At 42.1% G+C, this 20,577-nt stretch overlaps 12 protein-coding genes across 12 annotated transcripts; 6 read left to right on the top strand and 6 right to left on the bottom strand.

Annotated features, from left to right (window-relative positions):
• Positions 1-25: 25 nt before the first annotated feature.
• Positions 26-2,473, bottom strand: V2V93DRAFT_365261 (chromate transporter-domain-containing protein). The gene is made up of 3 exons (XM_066909043.1): positions 1,941-2,473; positions 1,864-1,873; positions 26-1,809 (listed from the first exon to the last, which is right to left on the bottom strand). Exons 1-3 carry the CDS (start codon positions 2,096-2,098, stop codon positions 331-333), a joined length of 1,647 nt encoding a protein of 548 aa, XP_066767334.1. The 5' UTR covers positions 2,099-2,473; the 3' UTR covers positions 26-330.
• A 1,490-nt stretch (positions 2,474-3,963) lies between these two features.
• V2V93DRAFT_365257 (uncharacterized protein) lies at positions 3,964-6,052 on the top strand. Its single transcript, XM_066909042.1, has 2 exons — positions 3,964-4,604; positions 4,661-6,052. The coding sequence occupies exons 1-2, from the start codon at positions 4,206-4,208 to the stop codon at positions 5,849-5,851; spliced, it is 1,590 nt and encodes a 529-aa protein (XP_066767333.1). The 5' UTR covers positions 3,964-4,205; the 3' UTR covers positions 5,852-6,052.
• On the bottom strand, positions 6,001-7,872 carry V2V93DRAFT_365255 (uncharacterized protein). Its single transcript, XM_066909041.1, has one exon. It carries the CDS (start codon positions 7,573-7,575, stop codon positions 6,319-6,321), a length of 1,257 nt encoding a protein of 418 aa, XP_066767332.1. The 5' UTR covers positions 7,576-7,872; the 3' UTR covers positions 6,001-6,318.
• Positions 7,873-8,312: 440 nt separating this feature from the next.
• Positions 8,313-9,578, top strand: V2V93DRAFT_365252 (uncharacterized protein). The gene has a single exon (XM_066909040.1). It carries the CDS (start codon positions 8,428-8,430, stop codon positions 9,253-9,255), a length of 828 nt encoding a protein of 275 aa, XP_066767331.1. The 5' UTR covers positions 8,313-8,427; the 3' UTR covers positions 9,256-9,578.
• On the bottom strand, positions 9,407-10,247 carry V2V93DRAFT_365251 (Prefoldin subunit-domain-containing protein). Its single transcript, XM_066909039.1, has 3 exons — positions 10,100-10,247; positions 9,754-10,037; positions 9,407-9,690 (listed from the first exon to the last, which is right to left on the bottom strand). Exons 1-3 carry the CDS (start codon positions 10,236-10,238, stop codon positions 9,655-9,657), a joined length of 459 nt encoding a protein of 152 aa, XP_066767330.1. The 5' UTR covers positions 10,239-10,247; the 3' UTR covers positions 9,407-9,654.
• A 15-nt stretch (positions 10,248-10,262) lies between these two features.
• On the top strand, positions 10,263-11,008 carry V2V93DRAFT_150242 (uncharacterized protein). Its single transcript, XM_066906870.1, has 2 exons — positions 10,263-10,481; positions 10,538-11,008. The coding sequence occupies exons 1-2, from the start codon at positions 10,448-10,450 to the stop codon at positions 10,855-10,857; spliced, it is 354 nt and encodes a 117-aa protein (XP_066767329.1). The 5' UTR covers positions 10,263-10,447; the 3' UTR covers positions 10,858-11,008.
• Positions 10,913-12,792, bottom strand: V2V93DRAFT_365246 (uncharacterized protein). The gene is made up of 2 exons (XM_066909038.1): positions 11,215-12,792; positions 10,913-11,158 (listed from the first exon to the last, which is right to left on the bottom strand). Exons 1-2 carry the CDS (start codon positions 12,512-12,514, stop codon positions 10,965-10,967), a joined length of 1,494 nt encoding a protein of 497 aa, XP_066767328.1. The 5' UTR covers positions 12,515-12,792; the 3' UTR covers positions 10,913-10,964.
• A 33-nt stretch (positions 12,793-12,825) lies between these two features.
• On the top strand, positions 12,826-13,752 carry V2V93DRAFT_365245 (cytochrome c oxidase assembly protein COX16-domain-containing protein). The gene is made up of 3 exons (XM_066909037.1): positions 12,826-13,287; positions 13,352-13,426; positions 13,481-13,752. Exons 1-3 carry the CDS (start codon positions 12,907-12,909, stop codon positions 13,577-13,579), a joined length of 555 nt encoding a protein of 184 aa, XP_066767327.1. The 5' UTR covers positions 12,826-12,906; the 3' UTR covers positions 13,580-13,752.
• On the bottom strand, positions 13,498-15,337 carry V2V93DRAFT_365242 (methyltransferase-domain-containing protein). Its single transcript, XM_066909036.1, has 3 exons — positions 14,106-15,337; positions 13,992-14,052; positions 13,498-13,930 (listed from the first exon to the last, which is right to left on the bottom strand). Exons 1-3 carry the CDS (start codon positions 15,133-15,135, stop codon positions 13,627-13,629), a joined length of 1,395 nt encoding a protein of 464 aa, XP_066767326.1. The 5' UTR covers positions 15,136-15,337; the 3' UTR covers positions 13,498-13,626.
• A 543-nt stretch (positions 15,338-15,880) lies between these two features.
• V2V93DRAFT_315060 (Phox homologous domain-containing protein) lies at positions 15,881-16,602 on the top strand (the record flags this gene model as incomplete). Its single annotated transcript, XM_066907233.1, has 5 exons — positions 15,881-15,979; positions 16,066-16,087; positions 16,148-16,194; positions 16,257-16,453; positions 16,530-16,602. Coding segments are annotated over 5 exons (438 nt in total), but the record flags the coding sequence as incomplete, so codon positions are not given.
• A 610-nt stretch (positions 16,603-17,212) lies between these two features.
• On the top strand, positions 17,213-18,346 carry V2V93DRAFT_384629 (ras family-domain-containing protein). The gene is made up of 2 exons (XM_066912222.1): positions 17,213-17,543; positions 17,611-18,346. Exons 1-2 carry the CDS (start codon positions 17,454-17,456, stop codon positions 18,217-18,219), a joined length of 699 nt encoding a protein of 232 aa, XP_066767324.1. The 5' UTR covers positions 17,213-17,453; the 3' UTR covers positions 18,220-18,346.
• Positions 18,221-20,519, bottom strand: V2V93DRAFT_365235 (kinase-like domain-containing protein). The gene is made up of 3 exons (XM_066909035.1): positions 20,452-20,519; positions 19,884-20,388; positions 18,221-19,830 (listed from the first exon to the last, which is right to left on the bottom strand). The coding sequence occupies exons 2-3, from the start codon at positions 20,053-20,055 to the stop codon at positions 18,362-18,364; spliced, it is 1,641 nt and encodes a 546-aa protein (XP_066767323.1). The 5' UTR covers positions 20,056-20,388; positions 20,452-20,519; the 3' UTR covers positions 18,221-18,361.
• Positions 20,520-20,577: the final 58 nt, after the last annotated feature.

Below are 20,577 nucleotides of genomic sequence, written 5' to 3'. Positions count from 1 at the left end.
ATGAAAGAAAATGTATCTAAGTGACCATCGAAACTACTAATGATATTTTATAATATCTAATGCCCAAGTTTTTTAAACATTTTGATTTTAGTGTCGTGCTGTACAATTGCACGGAGACGACAGTTACAATAATGCTTTGTGATTCTCGAGTCAACCTACATAAAAGAGCCGACATTCTTAGCTTTGTTGCTGGATATTATTAGTAGGGCAGCAATCTATCTATAGGTAGTTACATAAGAATAATTCAAGGATGTCGGGTACTGTAAAAATTCATTACATAACTTGGAAAGACATTGCATACGAAACGTGCTTTGATAAAACCGTGTTGACCTACATCGGCGCACCATCATAGGCCCATCGAATAACACCCATTAAACCACCGACCGCAATCGAAAAAGGCGTCGGCACCTGATACAAATAGCCCAACACAAAAGCCGTAGCAGCCACTACATACCACCATGCCTCATTCCCCAGTGACTCGCCTACCTGATTTGACGACGACAGAAATCCGGAATCCCAAATCCGATAGATTGCAGTCCATAAAAGGCCTGTTGCTGCGGCGGTTATACCTCGGAGAAAACTCATGATCACAACATATCTCCGCAGCTTATGCCAAAATGTAAACATACCGCCCGCGATAAGCATCCCGGGAGTATATATACCAATAAAAGAGACAACTGCTCCCCAAAATGATGAGTGCCCCCCATTTTTGTATGCCAATGCGCCTAGGTATATAGCAAAGTTGAAGTTTGGACCGGGAAATGCCTGAATTAGCGCGAGACCGATTGCAAAGTCGCGAGGAGATACCCAGCCTTGTCCAACTGTATATTCACGCAATAAGGGAATAACCACGGGTCCACCGCCAAAAATAATTGTACCGGCCAGGTACATATTACTGAACATCAAATACGGCATACCGAGGTTTTTAACAACGGCTCGAATAACCATGATTACGACAAATGATATAACAAAGAATATAACGACAGAAATTCCGAATTTGATGGGATAATTTGGTTCTACCGATGCTCTGGATTCGGCGTCTTGTGAATTCTCATTATGTATCTCTGTCGCCGTGAATGAAACTGCAGATGCGCCCGTCCTTGTGCGGATTAGGATCTCGTCGGATTTTTTGGTTGGTTCCGGGCGTGGTCTTTCTTCGGCGTTGTATGCGCATGGCTCGTCATGTTCCGGTCTTTGATCAGGCTGCATGCTGCCTAAGTCTTCCAAGCTAATTGTCTGATCCGGCGATTTTTTCCTGTTAAGCGCGCTGTCAACCATATCTCTGGCAGTCTGCGCCATTGATCTCTTTATTGCCTTACAATGCCTGCTCACAAATCGTACCAACAATTTGAAATATGGCGAATCAAAAACTAAGGTTATAATACCGGCAGCAATCATCAGTACAGGATAATACCAAAGCGAAGTGTACATGACTCCAAACATTCCCGACACAAATATTGTCAGATGACTTAATTTGTCGGTGATACACCTCGACGAAACGTTCAGGCCAGCGACAAAAATCACACCAACGATAGCGGAGTTTAAGCCACTTAGTAAAGCATACACAGGATTAGGCAGCGAACTTCCTATTTCACCAATTCCAACAGCTAATACAAACATTCCAGCCGCTCCTGGACCAGCCCAAAACATGAATGAGAGTAAAGCGGGAAGGATCGAAGTGCGTAGGAGAGTGATAATGAAAATCAGTTTTGTAGACGCGGAACCGGGTAGTGATTGAGCGATTCCAAAAAGCTCTTGATATGTCGAATCATCCAGCCAGTGGTATTTTTGTACAAATAGATTGTTAAACTAGCATTTTGTTAACTCAGATTGAAATCTTGATCTCGATAACCTCGAACATACATTAGCAACTCTATATATAATAATCGTTAGCGATCTCCATACACTGCTAGTAAAAGTATCAAAAGAATCAATCATACTGAACAATAGGTCCTCCAAAAGACGTGGTTCCGATATGCCATTGCCGTTTAGTCACTTCGAGCATCTGTTCACCTAGATTTGCCGATAAGACAGATTTAAATAAATCTAACACTGCACGAACAGGTCGTGACCAAAACTTTTTTGTCTCAGTATGCATCTTGTTTTGCTCGTTGCTGGATGTCCTAGAGCAAGACTCTTATAAGCATCAAAAGTAATCAAAAAGAGACAACGCACCCGTCTCGATCAGCTTTCACGGAGGAAGATTTGATAAAGGCTGCCTATCTCCACTTGGCCTTATCCTTTTTTTGACAGGGCCCAGCCGATTAGGGTTACCATCGCTAATCGAGGTCGGGCCCGAGAGCGCGCATGGGCCTAGCGGAAGTTGCGACAAACACAACGGAGACAAATTAAATTAATAGTACGCTTTGCACTCTTCTCGAAGCGGTATCTTAAGTAGAAGCCTATATGAAGTGATGATATAGAAAGATGAAATGAGACCTTGCGTGAATTAGCGAGATTTTGGGTATGAGCTTCTACTTTTAGAGAATTTATAGCCGAAATATAATGCCTATTGGTTTTCTGTCAGCCGCACGTCTCATCAATAAGAAAATTCATTCCCCGAAGATAGTATGCAATCAACAGCAAACATATACAATCTGAACAACAGAACTTCTACTCTAAGGATAACACAACGGTTGCTTCTCGCGTTTGGGAGGTCAAACCAAATTAATTACGAGCAATCTCACTAGAAGCCGCAAAATCAATCTAGCACATGGACCGCGTCAATCATAATCTTGTTCCACCTCTTCAGGAGGAATAGACAATATAACAAGTTAATATATAATATTAAGTGTGGTACGATTGGCAGCCGTAAAGAAAATCACAGTATAAGGTCTTTCAGCTCCCGAGCATATGGATAAAAAGCTACATATCGATGAATGACGACCCAAATCTAGCAAATAAACCAAAATCTATTATAACTTCAACCATTTCCAACATTGCAATTTGAAACTAGTCAATAGACTTATACGGATAGCAACACCTAATATTTATACCAATAGTGGCGGTCTTGGATGCGCGTACACCCATATGAGAACGACCAGACATCTTAACTAGAAGTTCTCTGATAGTTCAAGATTCATTAAAGAGATGGCACCATCCCAACAAATTTGTATTGTATTGTATATTATATTAGATAGTAGAAATGTGTTCAATGGAAAAAGTTTAGATTTATTCAGGCAAGAGCGTTTTGCACAGGACAATCTGGTAATACTCTCTACCTTAGATCAAGCGGCACATGCATGTCACAATATCATCCCACTATCTCTAATCAACAAAAAATTTCTTCAGCAGTATTCCTCTTAGATGCAAAGTATGCCACGTATGTGGAGAAGAGCAAGAGTAGCAATCAGGAATATTTGAAGAGTCCGAGCAGCATCGACCGGAGTTTGTATCTCTGCCTCACCGATAATTGCTAATAGCTGAGAAAATCACTATCTTATTTTAACTACTGTTTGTTAGCGACAAGTATTCTTGGGCAAATATTTCATATTCAGATATTTTGATAACTCAAGTTCAGCGCAATCAAGGGTTTTTTTGATTGAAAATGACAAAATTGTCGTACGGCATTTGAAAGATAGCACGAGCGGAGCGTAATTATAGATATAAGTTTTACAAACGCGCCTTTATCTCACAACATTCAAACACCTCAGAGTTATGCATAGTACAATTGACCCAGAATTACCTTTCTCGGAAACAAGTACAAATTACTGCCGCAAGCCTTTCGCGCGATAGAGTGTAAGTCATAACCTACTCATAAGGACGTTAAACTCGAATTACTATCATCGTCACCACCATAATTATCATATGATGAGCTGATAATATCTGAAAAATGTTCCTAAGTAAATAGAAAGATATAGATTTTGACATAGACCATAAAAGGTCTGCAGCATATCGGCCGAAGCAACTCGTAGATCCGAGGTTTGTGTGTGGTACGCTCAAGTAGGGTTTCTTGTTTTAACCACTTCGGAGCCGAACAAAAAAAATGCTGACCAACACTCGGATGATCAAGGTCTCTAAATCTTCACAAAGAGGGTATAAAATCCGATTTTCTATGCCTCATATTCTATGGCATTATCTTTTGTTGCATCATCTAATTGGTGATTTTGTCGCATAATCACTTCTTTTGACATCAAAGATTGGTGCGCAAAAAACAGTATAGCACGTCAAAGGTATATTTAAAATTATATCTATTCGTCTTTAAAATGGCATACTCGAATCAAGCGTCAGAAAGCCGTGAGCTGGAAGAACCAGACTTTTACGGAGACGAGGATTTATTGAGGAAATTCTCAAATGCCGAAAGACAATCGCTCAGTGGCGATCTGTTTGACGAGGTACTAGTGAATAGCGACGGCGCCGGTAGAGAAAGAGAAGCAAACGATGAAAAAGGCTCTGGCAAAGATTCATCTGCTGCTACACTAGATGCTGCGGAGAAACAACCTCAGCCTGCTGGTTCTGGTTCTAGTCCTGGTCCTGGTGGACCTACAGGGCCTGGAGGAATTCCCCCCAAATACGGCTTTTTCAGTTCGGCCTTGAAAGAGAAGCGACATGCGGTCTTTAAACAGAGGGCATTGTCTGTATTATTAATGGGTGTTCTTATGCTGGTATGTGCTTACTATTCCAAAAATAACCTGCTCTTCGTCTTGCTAAATTTCAGTAGATGCTGTTTTCTATATATTGGGCCTCCTTCTATAAACGACTTTCGTATCTCGACCGTGTTCATCTTTGGATTGTCAACAACGACGAGGGCGACATTGTTGGCCCTTCTTTCATCAACTATGCGCAAGCCTTTTCCGGCTCTCGAAACTCTGTCAACGTAAAGACAGTAGACAGCCGGTCATATGATGAAATCGTGCATGATATCCAGAATGAGCGGACGTGGGGTATTTTTTACATCCCGCCCAACGCCACCGAAGTACTTACAAGTGCTCTGCAAAATCCTTCCACGACTGGTACTTCATATAACGGTACAGGCCAAGTGACGTTCATGTATTCTCAGGCTAGAGATATGCTTGCAATGGGATACATTGTGTCGTGGGTAATGCAGCTCAGCGCGAACTATACCGGCGAGTTTGCGCTACAGACTCTAGCGCTTGCAGCTGAGAACTACACACTTTCCGATATCGTCAACGATTCGCCACAACTTGTCACTCGTCCGAGTGAGATCGCTTTAGCGAATCTGTTCCCATTTGATAATCCAACAGCAACGGCGACGACGCAGGTCGGATTAATTTTAATCGTCATTACCTCGTTTTTCCAGTTTAATTTCTTTGCGCCAATTCATCAGCTGATTTCGCCTCATCTCCAACGGTCACATATGATAGCATACCGGTATATGTCTTCTTGGATTGCATATTTATTTCTTTCATTGTTCTACTCTCTCGTCTCGCTAGCCTTCCAGATGGATTTCTCTCGTGCTTTTGGACACGCCGGCTTTGTTGTATTTTGGATGACAAATTACTTAGGCATGCTGGCAATGGGAATTTTTCTAGAGAACCTGGCCTTAATCTGCATCGCTACCTATCCACCCATTCTCGGATTCGGGTTAATTTGCACAGTAATCAGTAATATATCTCCAGCCTTCTATTCGATTCCATTACAGAACGTATTTTATCGATATGGATACGCGTTGCCGATCAAGAACCTCGCTGACGCGACACGAACTATTATGTTCAACACGCATAATACGTTAGGTAGAAATTACGGAGTACTAGCTGCATGGATAGTGATTGACATGATTATGCTGCCATTCTCGCTGAATTTTTTTGGAAAAGTTATGATGAAGCGGAAGATGGCGGAAATGAAGGCGCAGCAGGAGACCACGGCTAAGAAAGATGCTGCCATTCGTTAAAGGAATTTTATGGATCTGGTTAAGTGCCAGGCATGATTCCACCTTCCGTTTTTTATATGTACTCTTGTTATGGCGCTTTGGAATTTTCTATGGGGTGCGACTTATATTTTTATATATATATATATATATACTAATCGATTAATATAATGGCATAGATGATTTGAGATTAAATTAATATAGTAAAGATTATACAAATCCATGTAAAAAAAAATTAAAGTAAAGAAATCACATTATCGTACAGTCGTGTGAAGAGATAAAATGAAAATTCAGCATAAAAACATGTCATAAAAAAATTAAACAATAGAGGAAATATTTATAGAAGCAGAACCGAAGGGAGAATTAAACATTGAGAAACCTATTTCTGTTAAATCATGCAGCTCATGTTCATCGTGTACTTGCATGTATGCGATAGCTTTACTTTACATAAAAGGCGACCAAAAATCATCAAAAATTGATAACCGCCCTCTTCATCCTTCATATACCGCCTTTTCATTCAATGCCCTGGAAGGTTTTGCATTATTCGCGTTAACAAGTGGTCTATTAAACTCGTCCTCATTATCCGCCAAGGTTTCGATTTCCCATTCCGAAGTTGGCGTCAGAGTATAAGCGTCAGATGAGTCACTAGAATTATAAAGAGTCCAGTCACCAGGTGTGTATTCTTTCGTAAGACGAGCTTTGGGGGCGGGAAGAATACCGAGCTCGACGTAATCGTAGGCCCAACGGGATGGTTTGTCAGGTTGAACTTTGGGAAGATACGAGCGGGCGACTAAGACAAAGACTGAAAGTGAAAGAATGGCACCACCGATAAGATCGACAAAGTAGTGGTGGGTGAGGTACATAGTTGACCACCAAATCCAAAGAACATATCCCATCAGATAAGGAGTAAGACGGGGGAACAAGTAGGACATGAAGAGGACTTCGATGACGGCGCAACCAGAATGCAGGGACGGAAATGCACCAAACACCATTGGCGAAGCGGTAAAGGAGGAAGTGTAGAGGTCAAGACCAATAATCTGATCGACCCGAGCCAAACCTCCTGGCGAACCTTTGACGTCATAAGTGGCAGGGACAAGACCATACATATTTTCGTACCAAGGGGGTGAGTTAGGGAACATAAGTTGGATAGAGACGCCAATGAGGTTCATGTAGCCGAAGGCATGAGCAAAGACGGGAAGAGTTCCCGGAGCAGCAAAAAGAAAAATGACAGCCGAGCAGACAAAAGGCCCACCAAAATGGATAAGACCATACGGGATCCACGCGAGTATATCAAGAACTGGAGACTTCTGAGCGGCGAGCACGTTACTGAGATTTCCACCATAGAAGATTGTCTCGAGAGAGGGTAGCACTCGAACCCAGATAGGAGGACGCCATGATGCGGGAACAAAACGGCAGGAGTAGAATAAGAAGAGCCATGTGCCTATGGGCAGGAAAGGAAAAAAAAACTGCGAAGTAATGGGAATTAGGAGTAGGAGAGAGAAGCCGATGGCGATGAGAATTCTAAGGATAGGACCGGGCTCGGTGACAATACAGAGAACAAAGAAGATGATAGCAAAGTCCAGGAGATACTGCAGATCTGTAATGACGAACCGGTGTGCTTGAACACGACTTATAGTCTTATTAATGTCCCAAGAGGTCTCTAGGCGGGCTAGAGTCGAAGAAGGAGATACATCGGTCAGGAATATTGAGCGAAATTTCCGACGCAAAAAATTAGCTGGGGAGAGCATTAATGATAGGAGAAACCGCCGCGCACTGAGAGGAGGCTAAAGGGGAATGAGACGAGAGGGGAGAGAGAGGCCAGCCAGTCCTGCGATAACGAATGGTCAGCGACGAATATCCGGGGAAGAGAGAAAGATAACGGCGGCGATGACGTACTCCAGTGAAACAAGAAGTCGAGCACAATCAACGCCGAATATGCAGCAACCAGCACAGCAGACCAGACAGAAATCAGGCTGATGAAAGGAAAAGGACAGCAAACAAAAGGCAAACAAAAAAAAAGAGAAGTGCAGGCAAACAAGGTAAAGACGGCAAAGATTGAACGAGAGAAGCGAGCGGCGAGAACGGAAAGGGTTCGGGTTCCCTAAATGCACTAATTGAGATATAATACAATGTATATGGCATAACTAATGCATATTAGTTTGCATGAACCCCTGATAATCAGCGTACTTTTTAGGCAGAGATTGGCTAAGAATACTAATATACTTTAGATGCAATAGAGAACAAAATCCAAAGCACAGTAATCGGTATTCTTTATCAAACTCAGTTATTATTTGAAAAGCAGGCGCTCGCGAGTAGATAGCAGAGACCGGCATAGCTATTGTAATACTGTATTCGATATACGCTGCGTACCAGTTCTTATGACATAATTCACTATATAATCAATTTTAAACTTTGGCTAGACCAAATCAGGGAAAGGGTTTTAACGATAGTGCGACACACGCGCCGCAACATCGCGCAACCGTGACCTCATCTTCGTGCCGCTTCCTTCCCCGACTCCGTTCTTCTCCTCGCCCTCTTTCCCTACTCCCAGCCCTCCTCTTCCCCTACTCCGCCTACTCCCTTTTGCCTTTATTTACACTATGGCTGAGGACGCAGCAGAACAGCAGCAGCAGCAGGTTCAGCACTTTGTCAGCGAGCCCCTGCTCGACGAAAAAGCCGCGCTCCAGGCCGCAGAGCGTATCGATCTCCCTATGCCAGACTTACCCGTCGACGAAATAAGCCTCGGGCATGCTCATTCTGCACAAGACCTTTCGACTCATCTGACATCAGGGACTGAGAATCAGAACCAGGCGCAGCGGCAGCAGGAGCAGGAGCGGCAAGGGGCTTACTACGCTGACGCGACACCGCTACCGCAGCCTCGCCGAGCGTCCACGTATGCCAAAAACCAGGCTATCTCGCTTCAGCGCCGTCTTGCGCTGGCAAACCTTCCGCCAATTACACCAGTCACTACCCGTTCGAAAGAGCGAGCGGCGGAATCAGCCGCAGTCGAGGCCTCGGTCAACGCTGAGCAGACACCGTCGCCACTAGCTGCTGATGCTGGCGTGCCTAGCGTTGACATTGACCTTGACACTAACACCGACTATATCGCTCTCTCATCTACTTTGGAACTTCTCAACTCTCAACGAGAGACTGCGTCGGGGGATATAGTTGCCCTGCAGAAACTAAAAAATACGGCTCTTGACGATCCAGATGCATTCATTGATATGCTTCGAAAGCAAGGCAAGGTTTCTGGCGTTCCTTCTATGCAAAACATTGTTCGAGCGCCCATTGTTCGATGGAATAAGTACGGAATCACCAATGATGCACTGGAGAAGGAAGTCGAGAAGGGAGTCGTCGAGAATGATTCCCGCTTCAGTAACGTCAGAGTGTTTAATGATCTTGCTGCACGGCGGAAATCGGCTATTTGAGTTAATTCAGTGGATACATAAAATTGCCTATGAGCAAAATGGAGTTATTGCTGTTGGAATATTGTATTGCTTGCCTAATTTTATTTTTTTTTTATTTTTTTTTTTTTTAGTTTTCAGTGTGCTTTTTGTGACCTCTGAACTATTGTTGTTCGGCATCTCTTTTCTTTAGCATTCTTTTGTATATATTTAATCAAATTTCTGCACATTGAGCTATATTATCTTCATATTTTCTAAAATTTGTTCTACTCTCGATAGAAGACTTTGTCTGCAGGAGACTGAAAGAAATAGGAAGATTTGGAATCGAATCTAAATCACATGTATTCACTGTGACATTCTTAATCACTTGTCGTAACTATTTACAATATATCTCCATTATTGACTGCATTCGGTCAATCATTCTCATGACCCCTGCACCACCTGGACTTTATTCTTTTTCTAGATTAGTAGTGTCAGTGCCAAACTTCATCAAATCTAATATCGTAGCTAATAGGCACATACCTGCCAGTTTCGCATATCCTCCTCAGTCTTGCGATACTCTTCAACCAACTGCTTCAACACTGCTTCAACTCCGCCAGCATTCGTCTCTAAAGCAGGGATAACTTCTCCAACAGTTCTCTCAACAAGTACACCGCCAATCATACGAAAACACTTGCGATCAACCGGTAAAGGCTTTAGAGTATCAAGAACGAGCTTGTGCTCATCTGTTTCGCTCTCTAGTTCCCCGATCTTTTGAGCTAATTGTTGTAATATTGATTTGTAGTTGTTGTATTGTGCTTGAAGATCTATTTGATCTATTAGTTTCGTCTCACGCTTTATGAAATTATAGTCGAGGAATATAATATACCAGCCTGCTTTTTGTTTGCAGCAGCAGTAGCAGCGCTACTTGATGACGATTCAGACATGGCTAATACGTCTCTATATACTCCACAATCAATTGTTAACCGGAATATATTTTGGTGTAATATGCCGAAAGATAACTTCATCGCTTGCGCATCACTTAGCATTTCCATGAAAAGGTGTGGCGCACATCAAGGCGCGTGCGTGGCTGGGATTTCCTACACTTGCTCCCAATCGTATCATGTTCAATCTCACTGTTAACATTCGACTGTTTATGTTCAAAATTTAGTATATACGTATATATCTTAAAAGATTGGAGAAAAATACAGATCATATGCGGCACTGCTAATTAACAATGCATCCTAATCTCGATGATCCAAACTACATCGGTACGGTCTTCATAACAAAACACATTCAGAGCACTATTAATTGACATCTTTCACAGACTGCACAGATATAATTTTCGCTCTGCAAGACTGCCACCAAGGTCTTGCATTCATGGAACGACAATTCCGATGCAACAATCTTAAAGATGATATGAACCGCTGTCTACACGAAGCACGAATGTTACAACGAAAAAAGAACAATGCAAGAGCAAGAGCTAAAAACGAATTATTCGAACAAATGAAAATGAGAACACCTGAAGATATATATGGTCGAGAAGCTGGACAGAAAATTAGAGAACAATATGCCGATGAGTATAAACAGAAATTGAAAAACTCAGTTAGTTTCTCCTTGGATAGGGATAAGTCGAAATCAGGATAATTTTCTTTTAAGTTACGCTTACGCTAGTTCAACTACAACGATACATATCCTGGAATTTTATCCTATCATTATTTTCATTCTTTTTGTATATAGTATTTATGAATGCCTTATGTTCGAAATGCATGTCGTCTCCGCTTACCTTTTTCGCGTAAAGATAGATTCTCCGTCGTAGGATCATACTTTGGTTTCCAAATCCATGACTGTCCAACTTCCTCTTTTCCTGCTTCTTGAGCCATACGCAGAAACTGTGCGGCAATAAACTTATCCTTCTCACACCCGAAACCCTCAAGATAGCACCATCCTATTTTTGATAACTCATTAGCACGCAGAGCAACAAGAAATGAAAAACTAACTTACCAGTCTCAGTCATAGCATCAGAATCCCCAAGATTGGCAGCAGTTTCATAATAATGCTTTGCAGCCACAGCATCCTGCTCGACACCCCATCCATACCTAAAACAATTGCCAAGTTCGAAGATCGCCAGCGTGAGCTCACCTTTTGCACCGCCAACTCCGGCTTTCCGATTTCGAGGATTTACTTTGACATTAGCTTTCTTTGCTGCTTCTTCTATGAATGCAGAGTTTGAAGCCGCGAGTCGAAAGTAGTGGATTGCATCGTCAGGATCGGCACGTAAACCCCATCCATGACGGAGAGCTAATCCGTACAATACTTGAGCTAACGGATTGTTTACGCCTTCCGGGTCAGCCAACTGACCGAATAACAGAGTGGATTTTTCCAAGTCACCAGATTCGTGTAGATCAATAGCAGCTTGTAAGTCGCCGTCGCTCACTGCACTATGTGCAATTGAGCCACTAGAAACTTTTCTCTGAGCTGACTGTTGATTGTTTGCAGAGCCGACAAATGATAGCGTATCCACCGAAGACTGCGATAAATCAGCGAATCCAGATCGCCGACTTGAAACGCTATTTTTATCAACCTCGCCTTCCTTCCTAGCGAGTAAAACGGCTCTCGACTCCCACATAGATTCAGATTCAATCTCTGCATCTTTGTCCTCGTCATTTTTCACTTTAAGTCGTGCAACTAGTGCTTCGTCGGGTGTAATCGATTGTAAATTCTCCGGAAGATGCAGGCTCAAGTGACCTGGTTGAATAAGTGATGAACTGCTTCGATTACGACCTGCACTGGTGTTGCTATTACTTCGCGCACGACCGTATGGCGATGACAAACTTCCGCCAGAAGGTGAGGCTACGGCGTCCTCTTCACCGCGCGATCTGGATCGTAACTGCAATTTGTCTTTGAACAAGGCACTAAATCTGTTTCGCCTACTATCAGATGTCATTGATCCATCCTCAGAATATCGAGAGTTAACAGATAGCCGATGGAAATCAGCCACCATGGCAGCCGAGACACTTGATGAATCAGAAGAATATGAAGCTCGTTGTCGCTGAGCACTATCAAAATATGCGATTTCGCTCTCATTTTGAATATCTTGCTCGTGAGGTGTCATGACAATTGTAGGAATTTCCAGCGAGTCACCTAAATAGCTCTCACTGCGACTATTTGAGATTTCATGTGTATATGCTGATTGAGTTGCTTGCGTCGTTGCAATAGCGTCCGAAGGAGAATCGGACAGACGAACCACGGAATGGACTTTAAATCCCGAAGGCGACGGTTGACGACGACTAAATCTTTGCATTGTGTATACTGTCTTCAACTATTGAGGAAATATAAACGGCGGTAGAGCAAATTCGAATGTGTGTGAGGAGCTGATTTGTATGAAGCTGAACTAGACTACTCCAAATGAATTGAGTTAATCTGGAAATCCGTAAACACGCTCGAGTATGCAGATTCAATACCGAGAAATGGACCAAATCACATAATCATCAACAAACAGATTCAAACAAAAGACAGATTATCAGAGAGAAGAAAGAGAAAGGTGAATCAATAGATATAGAGGCAACGAACATCGGGCGGAGGCTGTACGCGTAGCTGCTTCAGTTTCAGCCTCAGCCTCAGACGGCTCGATTGAATACGTCTGTGGCAGTCTCTTATGACATTTTGCCGAGACTTTCCATATTATTCATAATCATGGCATTCCCTAGCATAATCTTACGGCAAGCTAGAATATCAGGAAGAGGTACTGTCGATCTTCAAAGAATATACTCAGCCTTCTCAACGACTGCAATCTCTCATCTCGCAGCGCAAAGTGCGCCGTCACAGAAAGAACCACCTCCACCGAAAAAGTACAAGCGGATTATTTTTGAAGAAGAAGAAGATACTCGACCTATTTTAATTCAGAAGATATCTCTATTTATCTATCGTACCAAAGTTGAATATTACAAATACGCAAAAAAGAACCCGTTTCTGTTCTACGGATTGCCATTTATGTCAGTAATGGTAATTGGTTCTTACTATTTACAAGAGTTTACTGAGATTCGGTACAAGACCTACGACAAGGCCAGAGTTTTGGTAAGTTTTTGAATCTGTTCGAGTGCAATACTCTAAACAAAACTGAAACTGACTCTGCATGCAGACACCAGAAGCAGACTTGCTGCCAAAGCCTAGAACAAGCCAGCAGCTACCCAAAGAGAGTAAAGAAGAATATTATGTAAGTGCCACTATTAAATATTAATATTAAACATAAAATATTGACGCTCTACAGGAACGGCAAATGAAATTGCTGGAAGTAAAAGATGCGAAGCAAGACTACGAGATTAAGCGCATTGAAAGACGATCAAATGAGCCTCCTGTTCGATGGTAATGTACATAATTTGTAAATAATAGAACGACATAACTTTTTTTGGTTATCTACCTCTTTTTATATAAACAAGGCTTGAGTAACGGACCACCATTGGAAGTCCCCTCCTCCTCGTCATCAGACTCTTCGATAAATTTAGGCTTAGGTTTCTTTGACGGAGCTCCACTACCCTCAGCTATCGCTCGAGCTTCCTTTTTCTCGGACAAGGGACGGAAAAATTCAAATCGAATAAACATCAGGTTCGAGTCGTCTGTCTCGGTGTGAACAAATCCATGGGTTTTGATTGCATTTACAAAATCTGTACCGTCAGTATCTGAGAACCGGGACTTGATTTCAGAAATCCATAATTGACCGCTTAAAAAAATCATTAGCTAAATTCTAAAATCTAATAATAATGAAAGAAGAGGATATCTACCTTGATTTTAATATCCTATTGGCCTCTTTGATAAAATCAAGAAAGTTGGTTCCCATTAGCGCTACAGTTTGTTAGTAATCTTTTTTGGTCACCCCTCCAACGAAAGATACTCACATAAGCAAAAAACGACAATATGAACACTAGCATCGGGTAATGGCACACGTTTGACATCAGCAACAGTGACTCTCTCATTAGTCTTTGCCAAATCAAAGCTGTGCACTACTATCTTGGGATCAAATCGTCCAGCTCTCTTTCCATTCTTCTTCTGTGGCGCGTATTTGGTTGATACTTGTCTTGAAAGTTCGGCATCTCCGCAGCCCATATCTGCTATATACGTTGTACCGTCTCTGTCTTTTGGTAAACCTTTAGGTGGCGGCATTCTGCTCTTTGCCATCTCTTTGATCCGCGTCACAAAAATATCAACAGGATTCTCAGGCCAAGACTGCACTTGCTGTCTGAATCCTTCATGATATTCCTTGTATAGCTCAGGTTGCTTCTTGATTAGCTTTATAGCGTCCTCTGAGGTAGTCGTATACAATTTTTCATTGATCCAGCGGAACCTAGAACCAGCCAGCTTGTCCTTCATTTTCTGCTGCAGTGGTGTCAGTTTTACCTGTTGTATCGGCTTTGCTATGACGGTAGCGACTTCTGACTTGTTGAATGTTGATGCTTTCTTGTCATCCTGCCTGGGATTCTTGTCTTTGGATAGTTTCGGGACGACCTGATGAATTGCTTCAGATTTCTTTTCCTTCTCCCTCTTTGGTGACTTTATATTCTCATCTTCCGCTTTTCGTTTCAATTTTGAGCTCTCGACTACACTATCGCTCTTTGTATCTGACGATGCCGTCAAAGTGCTTTTCTTGATCTCTTTTTTACTTTTCTCATCCTTCACCATTTCACCATTTACACCAAATTGCTCGACAAAAAGCTTTTGCAACTCATCGCTGGTCACTTTCTTCCCGCTCTCAGACCTCGTGTATTTGTCTTCAATAGCGTGTGTCTGTGCCTTTTTGATTTTCTTCCTATGTTTCTTTGGAATCGGCGTATCTGACCCCGCGGCAGTCGTCGGCGCATTAAGTTGCAATGAGTCAGATGATTGAACGGGCACTGATACTGACCATCCTTCAATTTCAAAAAGTGACATGCTGAAATTGGTGTATTTCAAGCAGGCAGAGTCGAAATAGTGCAATCGTTAAAATAGTATTTTTTTCCTATTGCTCCCAACCGCACATTGAAAATAGAAAATATTTTGGGAGATAGAACCCTACTCCCATGTCGTATTCGTATTTTTATTATCTGAGCTATGTTTATTGATGATTTGTATTTGAAGAAGTCCCTTACATTTATATGGAAATAAACTTAGAATATGGATTACTGCTGCCTCGACTGAGCAATTTATTGCTGCAAATCGAGATTGCAGCCACGAAACTGCACTTGTGAGATGAATTTTTCGATAGCAGCGCATACCCTTCTTGCTCTACAACTAATTATTGAACAGCTCATTAGCGAGTCAAAATTGTAGTCTATATTATTCTCATTCAAGACAACTACAATCGTACAGCTAAGCACACATAGGATTTCACCAGATCAAATATCAGATAATCTCAGTCCGATAACGAATCACGTGCAGTTCAACTTTAATTTAGGATCAGGGTTGTTGCTAATAAGAGAAGGGGCCGAGCACGAAAGCGATTCTGATGACCGCCGCCGAATCCAACGAATACGAGCCTCGAGATTCTTGACAACTGAACCCTCCTCGTCTTCCTCTCTTCCGATTACAAAAGAAATATTTCAAGGCAATGCAGAATATGCAGAACTCTTTACCTCAGCCAATGCCTAGTGGGTCGCTAGGCAGCGGAAGCGGAAATTCCAGGTCTGGTTCGACTTCGCCCTCGTCGAGAAATTTCGAATTTATTTCGCGGCCGCAGTTCAAACAGCAGACTTTTGATGAAATTTATGGAGTTCCCGAGAACTTTCTAGAAATTGAAGTATGTAGCTTTTCTGCTTTTCTTTTGCTTTATGGAAGAGAAGTTATGGAGATTGGTTGTGCTAATGAGTCCTTCTGTCCTATTAGGTCCGCAATCCGGAGACTCATGGTGAATAATTTCAATTGGGTAATACACTTTGTTTGTGTAGTTTATGCTAATGTGCTGTAGTTGGGTACGGTCGAGGAATGTACACAGATTACGAAATTATTTGCAGGGTGTGTATTCAATAATTTGAGGGGTTTAGTTTGCACACTGGCTGACACTTTTATACTAATAGACAAACATTCCTGCGTTTAAATTAAAATACTCTGTTGTGCGACGGAGATATAGTGATTTTGAATATTTCAGAGATATTTTAGAACGCGAGTCCTCTCGTGTCACTATCCCTCCTCTTCCTGGAAAGGTGTTTACAAACCGATTCTCGGATGAGGTTATCGAGTCCAGGCGCGAAGGTTTAGAACGGTTCCTACAAGTGTATGTTTACTATCTTGTGTTATATTTCTACTGTTTGTATTTGCATAAGTAAAGTATATTAATTGTGCCATCATAGTGTCGCCGGTCATCCATTGCTGCAGACTGGCTCAAAGGTGTTGTGTGGATTCATTCAAGACCCTCAGTGGGATCGTGTACGTTTCCCAATGTTGATTATCTTTTTCATCATTAGACTAATAATGAAGTATTAGAACCAATGGCTGTAAACTTACTGTTTATAATTTTGAGACGGAAATGGGCGAGGCGACTAACGTTTTTGGCTATTATCTTAGACGAGATATCGCAGGCCTATGTGATATATCTTATCTTTTATTTCTTCTTGTGGTTTTATTAAGTTGTCGGTTTGTCAAAATGGATTAGATTCTAAAATCCCATTTTCATTTTTTGAAAACTCTTTTGTTTGTGTTTTGTGTTTTTGTTTTTCTTAATGACGTTTTGTGCATTTGGAGTTGGCAAAGTCTCTTGAAATTGTTTGCTTGTCACTATATGTTTTTCTGCTTTTTTGCGATTCTTTAATTCATTATTTTGTACATCTTGTTTAATTGTAATCGATTTGATGTGTTATCAATAGTTATACTAGTTCATTTTCTCTTGGCAAGATAGATGAGGATTTGCTTTTCATCTCTGCTACTCAGTTGTCTATCCGAGTCCACAATAAGAAGGCTCTCCACAAAGTAGAAGAAAAAATATTTTAATAAACTTCATTTCCGATATTAGTTATTGACTTTCAATAAGCGTATCGTGAAATTAATCTATCACAAGATATATGAATGAATGAAAGTTCTCGCCAAACTCAATCACAAAACCCTATCAAATTTCAGATACATTTGTGGGGACATTGGTGGACTCAGCGGATGCCGCTGTGACTCTGCTTCTCTCACGTCGCAAGGATATATGTAAAGCCTCAAAAGCCGCAATTGATTATCTACGAAGCGGATATCAATTGTTCTCTTGATGATATGAAGAAGGCAGTGAATGGCAAATGGCTTTATCTCCGCGCAAGGAAAACTCCGGCGTCAAATTGGCTGTTCTCGGTGATGCTGGAGTGGGCAAGACCGCTCTAGCAATTCGGGTACGTACATTTCTTTATCAACAGTAGTTACAAATAGACACATAGACTAATTCAAATTATTTATCAGCTATGTTTAAATCATTTCATTGAGAGATATGACCCCACCATCGAAGACTCGTATCACAAACACTTCATCATAGCTCACCAATCATGTACTCTCGAAATTTTGGACACAGCCGGTCTAGAAGAGTACTCTGCCGGTCTACGAGAGCAATGGATTCGCGATGCTGAAGGCTTTGTACTAGTATACTCTGTAACTTCTCGTGCCTCATTCCAGAAAATCGCTCCGATGCTGGCGGCCGTAGAACGACAAAAGGGAGAACAAGTGCCAGCCATTATCGTCGCTACGAAGTCTGACAAAGTAGGTGAGCGACAGGTACCTTCAATCGAAGGTTCTCATCTATCAAAAAAACTGAAATGTGAATTTTTCGAGAGTTCCGCTAGAAACGATATAAATATCACAAGAGCGTTCACAGAGGCTGTAAAGATTACTAGAGCCTCCAGATTAGCGAAAGCGGAGAGGATTGGTCATATACCGCCTCGAGATTTATCAAAGTTGATTGGCGGTGCAGCTCCAGATAATGGTAGTTCTGGTGTTTTATCTGGAGGAAAAAAAATAGCAGCGTTCAAAAGCAACGGCAAGCCGAAGAAAAAGGAAGATTGTGTGCTCATGTGAATAATTATCTTATAGTTCTATTTTGACAGTACTGTACATTTTAATCAATCCAAAAAACAAAGAAACCGAGCAATCATTTCAAAACGCCAATCATTTCTTGAAAACTATGGTAGAAATACACCTAGTGTACATAGATAACACATCACCTGCTCATCAGCACGCTTCCCCAAACTCCCAACACCTCATCAACGAGAAATGGATCCCGCAAAAGTTCTACAGCAGTCGGTCGTTGTCTAAAATCAACATTCAGTAGCCTTTTCATAAACTGTAATAAGTCCTGTCGCCGCGGATCTTTTAGTAATACATCTAGTTTTGTAGATTGTGAAGGAGGAGGAGGAGGAGGAGGAGGGGGCGGCGTTTGATTATCTTCAACTTTGACAACTGGTGGCGCCGAGGAAAGAGATGTGCGGCTTATAATTGCTGCCTCAAAAGCATCATCTGCAAACATCTTGTTTGGCTCAGATTCTAGCTTTGGGGGCGGAGTAATTGATTCAGTATCCAGCGTTGAAAAATCAAACACCTTTGCGTTCTCCATTTTCTTTCGTCGTCTTGTACTTGATCCATTTCGTCTCGCAAATGATATGATTTGCTCTTCATTGGAGGATGCAAAAGAAGTAGCTGTATTACTTGATAAATTCTCATCACGAGGTTTTCGGCGCCGCTTAACATAATCTCGTAGCATATTCGATGACCGTCGACGACGCTCTGACGAGTTGGTAACTGTTTGTCGCGCACTTCCTGTATCGGAAGTTGTGCGAAAAGATTTTTGCGGTGAGGGTGTTTTGGGTATTTTGATCGCTGTAGCAGTAGCAGACACAGATGGAAAAGCATCGTCCCATAATAATCCAGTACTTTTATAACAGTCAAGGTCACCAAACCATCGCATCATGACGGCTACAACCTCCTCGCGCGTATTCCCCTTTATTATTCGACCACCCGTCAATTGCTCTCCAGCTAGCAGTTCAAGCAGAATAACACCGACGCTCCAGATGTCTATACGCTCATCAAAACCACGATCGCCAAGTAAAACTTCAGGAGCTCGGTATCCTAACGACTGAATTTCAAAGTCGTCATGATAAAGATGTGTGTCTAATTTCGCTGCTGCATTTCCAAGATCGATGATCTTGACTTTGGCACGCGTACCACTCAAAGAGCTAACGTACATGATATTATCGGGTTTGAGATCTGCATGTATAAATCCCAGGGTGTGTAGTTCGTGCATGCCAGCAAGTAGTTGCACCGCGAGATCGGCTAGCGTATGCACTCGCTCAGGACAAGAGAAAAGATCGTGTCCGAGACCGCCATGCGCACAATCAGGTAAAGCTACACGATTAGAGGAATCAAGTAGCTCGAGCACGAGGCAGGATTCCAATACATCGGGAGATTGTTCGTCGCGGAAGGAACTCAATAAACGGACAAAATGCCGTGAATTGCGTCTGCGAAGTCGCAGAAGAACTTCATGTTCGTGGCGTGCTATTGGCGTATGCTCTTGCGCTAGCCGTTTGATAGCGACATGCGTGGATGTGTACGTGTCAAGAGCTAGGTGAGTAGTAGCGAATGCACCTGAACCTAGCAGGCGGAGTGGTTGGTATCGATGTAGAAGCAGCGGCTCTGCAATCATATCAGCACACAGATTCTCTAAACTGAAGAAAACTAACACATACCAGCCAGCATCTCTGTACTATTATGAGAAATTGACGCGTAAAATTTGGATAATCCACAAGTCAACAATGAAGTTGGCCTGAAAGATGCCACTTCGCGTCTAGTCTCGAGCTGTTGTGAGGACGCGAGGTGTCCATAACTATCTGCGCTGCCGCCATTCCGCGCACCCGACATCTCTCGTACTAACTAGTGCTTCAATTATCTTATGCAGCTATCTATCGTGAATGTTTCTGAAAGACAGTGGCTTTGATCACGCTTCGAGGCTGTACTTGTGTATAGATCAAAAACTTCTTTCGGACACTCATGCCTCACAGATTCAAGCTAGATTCAGGCGCAAGGCTGGATATATCAACAACAGTATATGTTTCTCTGATTCTAATGTTCCACTTTGCTATTTCTCTCCTGAAAGATGCGCAATAATCTGATCTACTCGGCTGTCTCGATGAGTGTTAAAAAAGGTAAGCTGTCGATGTGAGCAAAAGGGGTTTGTGTATATTTTTTATGTCGCTGCGTTGCCCTAGATTCAGCTTTATTGACCAATAAACTAATCGTACTATTTTAGATACTTACACACTTTTGAAATACACAATGTAAAATTATTATAAGTGCTACTATGTAATACAAGTGATGGATCTCATTCATACCCACGTGCGCCGTAGAAAGGTAATATAAAAGACTGCTGCACCGCGGCGGCAC

The sequence above is a fragment of the Kockiozyma suomiensis genome, assembly GCF_038497685.1.
Source record: "Kockiozyma suomiensis strain NRRL Y-17356 unplaced genomic scaffold V2V93scaffold_3, whole genome shotgun sequence".
NCBI lineage: Eukaryota > Fungi > Ascomycota > Lipomycetes > Lipomycetales > Lipomycetaceae > Kockiozyma > Kockiozyma suomiensis.
This window is presented reverse-complemented; position numbering and strand designations above follow the sequence as displayed.

Coding starts and splice junctions, on each gene's coding strand:
- V2V93DRAFT_365251 (XM_066909039.1), bottom strand. CDS start 10,238: ATGAAGTTATCTTTCGGCATATTACACCAAAATATATTCCGGTTAACA. Junction 10,038..10,099: donor TGCAAACAAAAAGCAGGCTG/GTATATTATATT, acceptor TAGATCAAATAG/ATCTTCAAGCACAATACAAC. Junction 9,691..9,753: donor AGGATATGCGAAACTGGCAG/GTATGTGCCTAT, acceptor CTACTAATCTAG/AAAAAGAATAAAGTCCAGGT.
- V2V93DRAFT_150242 (XM_066906870.1), top strand. CDS start 10,448: ATGCATCCTAATCTCGATGATCCAAACTACATCG. Junction 10,482..10,537: donor CGATGATCCAAACTACATCG/GTACGGTCTTCA, acceptor CATCTTTCACAG/ACTGCACAGATATAATTTTC.
- V2V93DRAFT_384629 (XM_066912222.1), top strand. CDS start 17,454: ATGGCTTTATCTCCGCGCAAGGAAAACTCCGGCGTCAAATTGGCTGTT. Junction 17,544..17,610: donor AGACCGCTCTAGCAATTCGG/GTACGTACATTT, acceptor ATTATTTATCAG/CTATGTTTAAATCATTTCAT.
- V2V93DRAFT_365235 (XM_066909035.1), bottom strand. CDS start 20,055: ATGTCGGGTGCGCGGAATGGCGGCAGCGCAGATAGTTATGGACACCTC. Junction 19,831..19,883: donor TAGTACAGAGATGCTGGCTG/GTATGTGTTAGT, acceptor ATATGATTGCAG/AGCCGCTGCTTCTACATCGA.
- V2V93DRAFT_365257 (XM_066909042.1), top strand. CDS start 4,206: ATGGCATACTCGAATCAAGCGTCAGAAAGCCGTGAGCTGGAAGAACCA. Junction 4,605..4,660: donor TAATGGGTGTTCTTATGCTG/GTATGTGCTTAC, acceptor AAATTTCAGTAG/ATGCTGTTTTCTATATATTG.
- V2V93DRAFT_365242 (XM_066909036.1), bottom strand. CDS start 15,135: ATGTCACTTTTTGAAATTGAAGGATGGTCAGTATCAGTGCCCGTTCAA. Junction 14,053..14,105: donor TATTGTCGTTTTTTGCTTAT/GTGAGTATCTTT, acceptor AACAAACTGTAG/CGCTAATGGGAACCAACTTT. Junction 13,931..13,991: donor AATAGGATATTAAAATCAAG/GTAGATATCCTC, acceptor GATTTTTTTAAG/CGGTCAATTATGGATTTCTG.
- V2V93DRAFT_365261 (XM_066909043.1), bottom strand. CDS start 2,098: ATGCATACTGAGACAAAAAAGTTTTGGTCACGACCTGTTCGTGCAGTG.
- V2V93DRAFT_365246 (XM_066909038.1), bottom strand. CDS start 12,514: ATGCAAAGATTTAGTCGTCGTCAACCGTCGCCTTCGGGATTTAAAGTC. Junction 11,159..11,214: donor TGATGCTATGACTGAGACTG/GTAAGTTAGTTT, acceptor TATCAAAAATAG/GATGGTGCTATCTTGAGGGT.
- V2V93DRAFT_365255 (XM_066909041.1), bottom strand. CDS start 7,575: ATGCTCTCCCCAGCTAATTTTTTGCGTCGGAAATTTCGCTCAATATTC.
- V2V93DRAFT_365245 (XM_066909037.1), top strand. CDS start 12,907: ATGGCATTCCCTAGCATAATCTTACGGCAAGCTAGAATATCAGGAAGA. Junction 13,288..13,351: donor ACGACAAGGCCAGAGTTTTG/GTAAGTTTTTGA, acceptor CTCTGCATGCAG/ACACCAGAAGCAGACTTGCT. Junction 13,427..13,480: donor AGAGTAAAGAAGAATATTAT/GTAAGTGCCACT, acceptor GACGCTCTACAG/GAACGGCAAATGAAATTGCT.
- V2V93DRAFT_365252 (XM_066909040.1), top strand. CDS start 8,428: ATGGCTGAGGACGCAGCAGAACAGCAGCAGCAGCAGGTTCAGCACTTT.